The sequence below is a fragment of the Balaenoptera ricei genome, chromosome 20 (genome assembly GCF_028023285.1).
Source record: "Balaenoptera ricei isolate mBalRic1 chromosome 20, mBalRic1.hap2, whole genome shotgun sequence".
Classification (NCBI taxonomy): domain Eukaryota; kingdom Metazoa; phylum Chordata; class Mammalia; order Artiodactyla; family Balaenopteridae; genus Balaenoptera; species Balaenoptera ricei.
In genome coordinates, this window is record NC_082658.1 from 4887932 (window position 1) to 4894706 (window position 6775).

Below are 6775 nucleotides of genomic sequence, written 5' to 3' on the forward strand. Positions count from 1 at the left end.
TGATTCGACCAGAAGTGAAAAGCAGAACCTCCGAGCAGTCGCCCTGTCACGGAGGAGGGTCGGCGGGGTGGGGGGCTGGGGAGGGGGCGGCTGGAGAAGGACTTGTCAGAGTTCAAGGTCGGTGAGGCGCGCGGGACGGCTCCCGCGAGCGCGGGGCTGCGGCGTCGCCGCAGCCGCCAGCCTGAGCGGGGACCTCGCTGTGGTTTTCATTGATTCCCTTCGCAGGAGCGCAGCCGAATCCCGACCAGCCGCACCAGCCCCGGCGAACCAGAGCACGTTAAATCTATTTATATGCATTATTACCGAGGAACGGCGGGCGTTGAGTCACCAAAACTTTTGCCTCGCAAGACAATTTCTAAGCGCTTTCGGCGGAGGCCGGCTCCAGGCGCGGAAACTGGGCTATGATTTAAGTCAGGAGCGACAGCTTTTCGAATACGGCAAACTCCGACTAAGTCCCCGGGACCGCGGAGAAAACAGCGAACAGAAATGCTTGGGGGTGGGGAGAGATCCTAGTCTACACACACACACACACACACGCGTGCGCGCAAAGATTCGCGCGGAGACGGCACCGAATTCTGACATTACCAGAGCACGGCAAACTTACACACTTGGACGTCCCGGGTCCCCCGCCTTCCCCGCAGCACCCCACCCCCCCAACCCCCCCAACCCCCCCAACCCCCCACCAGCAGACCAGCGGCTGCGCTCCCCTCCCCGCTCCGCCCCTCCCCTCTCATCACCCTGCCCAGCGCCACAATCCTCCTCCCCCCCAAAGTGGACCCAATCAGCTGCCTGCCAAGCCCTGAAACCTGAAATGCCGTGCTGTGATTGGCTGACGTCTCTAAGGTGAGGGGGGTGTATTTATTAAAGAGCCGCTGGGCTGGGAGTTGGAGAGCGGAGTGCGGAGCTTGAAACTGACTGGGAACTTGAGTGGCGCCGCGACTTGCCAGTTTCACTCCAGGAACTTTTCTTTGCAGGAGGAGGAGAGAAGGGGTGCAATCGCTCCCCGCTTTTTGCTCTCTTTCTCCCCCCCCTCCTCTCCAATTCGCCTTCCCCCACTTGGAGCGGGCAGCTGCGGGCTGGCCCCCGCGCGCCTTCCTAAAAGCTCGCCGCTGCGGCCGAGTGACGCGCCAGGCTCCCCGGGAGCCGCTCGCCCCGCGTCTGGGCAGCCGAGGGGAGAGTAGCCCGCGCCTCGAGCCCACGAGCCGCCGCGGCTTCTCGCCTTTCCCGGCCACCCGCCCCCTGCCCCGGGCCTGCGTATGAATCTCCTGGACCCCTTCATGAAGATGACCGACGAGCAGGAGAAGGGCCTGTCCGGCGCCCCCAGCCCCTCCATGTCCGAGGACTCGGCGGGCTCGCCCTGCCCTTCGGGCTCCGGCTCCGACACCGAGAACACGCGGCCCCAGGAGAACACGTTTCCCAAGGGCGAGCCGGACCTGAAGAAGGAGAGCGAGGAGGACAAGTTCCCCGTGTGCATCCGCGAGGCCGTCAGCCAGGTGCTCAAGGGCTACGACTGGACGCTGGTACCCATGCCGGTGCGCGTCAACGGCTCGAGCAAGAACAAGCCGCACGTCAAGCGGCCCATGAACGCCTTCATGGTGTGGGCGCAGGCGGCGCGCAGGAAGCTCGCCGACCAGTACCCACACCTGCACAACGCCGAGCTCAGCAAGACGCTGGGCAAGCTCTGGAGGTAGGGCGGGCGCGGCAGGGTGGGTTCCGCGGCGGCGGCGGCGGCGGCGGCGGGGGGCGCTGGCCGGGACCGTCTGTCCGCGCCCCGCCTCCCAGCAGGAGGGAGTTGCCGGTCCCGGAGCAGGCGGGGTGGGGCGGGGGGGAGGCGAGGGGGAGGAATGGGGACGAGGTGTAACTTGGCTCAGAGTTTGACAAAGTTCTTGAATTGCTCTTGGGGAAAAGGGGGAGGGGGTAGGTGGAGCGGGGAGGGGCGGCGGGGCGGGGGGGAGGGGGAAGATGGCCAGAGGAGGGGAGAACACCAGCAGGAGACTCGGTGGGAGAGGGCTGCCGGCCGGATCTCCCGACGCAGTGAAGTTCAATCCCAAGGAATTGAAGTCTGCCTCCCCCTCCCTCGAACTGCGCTCCCCCGTGAAGCCCTTCGCCCACGGAGATGGGATGCAGGGTGGGGGGAGAAGCCGAGGCTAGAGGGCCCTGTGGCAGGAAGGAGGGGGGAGAAGGGAGGCTGCTGGAAATAGGTGGGTGCAGTGTGTGTGTGTGCAGTGGCGGGGAGGGGGGGGCAGGAGGAGCTCCTTGCAGATTAAGTGGTTTTTCAGAAAGTTTTTAAAGGGTGTTGCGGACGGAAGGGGGGCGGGTATAACGCCAGTAGCAAAGGCCCGGAGAGCGGGAGCCGCGGAAAGCTATTTTCATCTCCAGGGTTTCCAAAAGAGGAGACAAGGGGAGAGGGCGGGGCGGGGCGGGGAGGGTCCGCTCAGGTCGGACTAAAAGAACGGAGATTTTTTGTTTTCTTCTTTTCTTTTACTTTTTTTTTTTTTTTTTAAAGAAAAGTTTCGAGTTGCAGTAGTGGCTGGAAAGCAGGGAGGAGGGAGGAAGGGGGGCTGTGTTCGAAGAAGCCGAGGGGTGGGGGTCACCTCCTCCTCCCGCCGGCCTAACAGCTCAGCCGGTTTCACGGAGCCCCCCCCCCCCTCTTTTTGTCTGCTACCCCCCCACCCCACCCCCAGACTGCTGAATGAGAGCGAGAAGCGGCCCTTCGTGGAGGAGGCGGAGCGGCTGCGCGTGCAGCACAAGAAGGACCACCCGGATTACAAGTACCAGCCGCGGCGGAGGAAGTCGGTGAAGAACGGCCAGGCGGAGGCCGAGGAGGCCACGGAGCAAACGCACATCTCCCCCAACGCCATCTTCAAGGCGCTGCAGGCCGACTCGCCGCACTCCTCCTCCGGCATGAGCGAGGTCCACTCCCCCGGCGAGCACTCCGGTGAGTCTCCTCCCGGCCCCGCCCCCCCGTCCCCCCACCCCCCCACCCCCGGCCAAGCCACCAACCCCCACCCTGGCACACCGCGCCCCGTCTGGCACACCCCCGGGCCCCCAGCCACCTAGTGGGCTCTGCTTAGGGACCTGGCGCTCCCTGGGGAGGAAAACACACTAACCACTGCGCCAAGCCCCTGAAAACACACGCGCGCGCGCACACACACACCCCCCGCCCAACCTAATCCCTGCATCCTAACAGTAATTTTTATTGCGGGGTAAAATGCCTTTACAGCTTTACAGGACTTCTCCCTTTTTCTCTTTGCTCCCCCAGCCCAAAAGCACACACAGGGCTCTTGTACAAGTAGCAATTTGGTCTTCCGGACCCTCCGGGCCTCAGACCCTCCCCTGATAAGAGGAGACTGCCGAGTGTGTACCGGCGAGTTAATCATTCAGCGATTCCTCTCGGGCGCAGTGCGCCTCCCCCGCGGATACGGGACACTTTAGCGAAGGGGGGGGAGGGGGTCCCAGGAGGGTTCCTGAGACTAAAGCCTCCGTACAGCCCTGCTTGATTGCCCTCTGCTTCTTCCTCTTTTATCGCCCTCAGGGCAATCGCAGGGTCCACCGACGCCACCCACCACCCCCAAAACCGACGTGCAGCCGGGCAAGGCTGACCTGAAGCGAGAGGGGCGCCCGCTGCCAGAGGGGGGCAGACAGCCCCCCATCGACTTCCGCGACGTGGACATCGGCGAGCTGAGCAGCGACGTCATCTCCAACATCGAGACCTTCGACGTGAACGAGTTCGACCAGTACCTGCCGCCCAATGGCCACCCGGGGGTGCCGGCCACGCACGGCCAGGTCACCTACACGGGCAGCTACGGCATCAGCAGCACGGCGGCCACCCCGGCGGGCGCTAGCCACGTGTGGATGTCCAAGCAGCAGGCGCCGCCGCCGCCCCCGCAGGCGCCCCCACCGGCCCCGCAGGCGCCCCCGCAGACGCCCGCGCAGGCGCCCCCCCAGCCGCCCGCGCAGGCGCCCCCGCAGCCGCCCGCGCAGGCGCACACGCTGACCACGCTGAGCAGCGAGCCGGGCCAGGCCCAGCGAACGCACATCAAGACAGAGCAGCTGAGCCCCAGCCACTACAGCGAGCAGCAGCAGCACTCGCCTCAGCAGATCGCCTACAGCCCCTTCAGCCTCCCGCACTACAGCCCGTCCTACCCGCCCATCACCCGCTCGCAGTACGACTACACTGACCACCAGAACTCCGGCTCCTACTACAGCCATGCGGCGGGCCAGGGCTCCGGCCTCTACTCCACCTTCACCTACATGAACCCGGCGCAGCGGCCCATGTACACCCCCATCGCCGACACCTCCGGGGTCCCTTCCATCCCGCAGACCCACAGCCCCCAGCACTGGGAACAGCCCGTCTACACACAGCTCACCAGACCTTGAGGAGCGCTTAGACAGAGCGACGATGGCCGTGATGATCATAAAAAGAACCCAAGAAATAACGCAACCAACCAGAATTTCCTTTGGACATTTTTTTTTCTTTCTTATTTTTAAAGACACGTACGCTGAAGGCAACTCGAACTCAGATTCCAAGACAGAAGCATTGACTATCCAAACGCGTTACCACCTTGTTGCGAATCAGTGGCCAGGCCACTCTTGGCTAGATGGACCCGCGGAACCGACGGGAAACTGGACTGCAAACCTTCAGAGCAAGCGTGGAGGATGATGGAGATGCGTGTGACCAGTTTGCTCAGTCTCTCTGCCTGTTTGGACTTTGTAATTATTTTTTAGCAGTAATTAAAGAAAAAAGTCCTCTGTGAGGAATATTCTCTATTTTAAATATTTTTAGTATGTACTGTGTATGATTCATTACCATTTTGAGGGGATTTATACATATTTTTAGATAAAAAAATTAAATGCTCTTATTTTTCCAACAGCTAAACTACTTAGTCGAACAGTGTGCCCTAGCTTTTCTTGCAACCAGAGTATTTTTGTACAGATTTGCTTTCTCTTACAGACAGACAGACAAAAAAAAAGTTTGTGTGTTGTATTAACCTACAGAAGCCACAGATTTGTGTTACGTGATCAGTTGAGGGGGTTAGCTTTGCTTAATTCCTCAGGCTTTCTGATTCAAGGAGAAGTTGCCTTAGAAAAATCAAGGCCTTATTTTGCAAATACGGAAGTAAACAATAGTCTAGAGACGATTTGGTAAGCATTTGGTAAGCTTTATCATATATATATGTTTTTTAGACAAGAGAAAAACACCTTAAAGCCTTAAAACCATGCTGCTGGAAAATCCTTGTGCCCTCTTTTAGTGCATTTCCTCCTGTGTTTGCTCGCTCACCGCAACCTTAAGAAAGAAGCAAAAGGCAAGCAAAGGAGACGAAATCTGTTTGGGGAATGTTTCAGCAGCCAATACTGTGCCCCAGCACACTGCCCCCTGGTTGCCTGCCCGGGCCCCATGTGGAACACAGATGCTAGAATCCTCTCACTTACACTGTCACCTGTGCCTCTCTGAAAACCAGCAGTTAACTTCAAGACATTCCATGTGCTAAAATTATTTATTTTGTAAGGAGAGGTTTTAATTAAAAACAACAAAAAAATCTTCCTTTTTTCTTTTTTTTTTTTTAAATTTACCTTCTTTAAAATAGGTTGTTGGAGCCGTCCTCAAAGGGTATGGTCATCTGTTGTTAAATTATGTCCTTAACTGTAACCAGTTTTTTTTATTTATCTCTTTAATCTTTTTTTTTTTTTTTATTAAAAGCAAGTTTCTTTGGATTCCTTGTCCTAGATTTGTATAAATGCCTTTTTGTCTGTCCTTTTTTTTTTCCTCTTTGTTGTTTTGTTGAAAACAAACTGGAAACTTGTTTCTCTTTTTGTACAAATGAGAGTTTGCAGATGTAGTGTATCACTGAGTCATTTGCAGTGTTTTCTGCCACAGATCTTTGGGCTGCCTAAACTGTGTGCGTGTGTGTGTGTGTGTGTGTGTGTGTGTGTGTTGTGACTCAAAATAATGCAAGCATGTGTCATCGATGTTCCCCTATGTGTTCTCTTGGAGAGGGGGAGGAACGGGGAGGGGGGTCAGCCCACTGACAGACCTTAATTCTTAATAATTCTGTGGCTGGAGAGTGAGGATTGCTTTTTAAAAAAGACAGCAAACTTTTTTTTTTTTATTTAAAAAAAGATATATTAACAGTTTTAGAAGTCAGTAGAGTAAAATCTTAAAGCACTCTTATAATATGGCATCTTTCCATTTCTGTATAAAAGCAGATCTTTTTTTAAAAAAAATATTTCTGTAACTTAAGAAACCTGGCATTTAAATCATATTTTGTCTTTAGGTAAGGTTTGGTTTGTGTTTGTGTTTTGTTTGTTTTGCTTGTTTTCCCCCCCAAACCTTTTGTTTTCTCTGTGAAACTTACCTTTCCTTTTTCTCTTCCTTTCTTTTTTTTGTATATTATTGTTTACAATAAATATACATTGCATTAAAAAGACAATGGCCTATGGACTTATTCATCTGGTTCTCCTGTTAAAAGGATGGTTTGAAGAATTGGGACACCAAAGAGATCATGACATCCCAATCATTGTGATGTTTTTATTTTTTATGCGCACTTCTGGCAATCCTAAAACCTGCTCTGAAGAAAAGACTGTGTCCCCAAAAATCAGAGCAGAAAAATCTTGAAAAGTGCCACCCCATTAAGTCACATAGAGAATTACATGTCCGTAGCTGCCATTCTGGCAAAGATGTTTGTTGTGGTTTTAACACTCTCATGCTTCAGGGCAAAAGCTGCTCCCTTGAAGAAGTCAGAGGGGGAATATTAGCCCTGAAATCAGTAGCTCG

General features: G+C 55.4%; 1 protein-coding gene across 1 annotated transcript; it reads left to right on the forward strand.

Annotated features, from left to right (window-relative positions):
* The first annotated feature begins 905 nt into the window (after positions 1–905).
* SOX9 (SRY-box transcription factor 9) lies at positions 906–6355 on the forward strand. Its single transcript, XM_059906819.1, has 3 exons — positions 906–1687; positions 2685–2938; positions 3536–6355. The coding sequence occupies exons 1-3, from the start codon at positions 1257–1259 to the stop codon at positions 4378–4380; spliced, it is 1530 nt and encodes a 509-aa protein (XP_059762802.1). The 5' UTR covers positions 906–1256; the 3' UTR covers positions 4381–6355.
* Positions 6356–6775: the final 420 nt, after the last annotated feature.

What these genes read in the sequence shown, in the direction of transcription:
- SOX9 (XM_059906819.1), top strand. Translation starts at nt 1,257, where the DNA reads ATGAATCTCCTGGACCCCTTCATGAAGATGACCGACGAGCAGGAGAAG. An exon ending in ACGCTGGGCAAGCTCTGGAG is followed by an intron (nt 1,688 to 2,684) that starts GTAGGGCGGGCG and finishes CCCCACCCCCAG; the next exon opens with ACTGCTGAATGAGAGCGAGA. An exon ending in CTCCCCCGGCGAGCACTCCG is followed by an intron (nt 2,939 to 3,535) that starts GTGAGTCTCCTC and finishes TATCGCCCTCAG; the next exon opens with GGCAATCGCAGGGTCCACCG.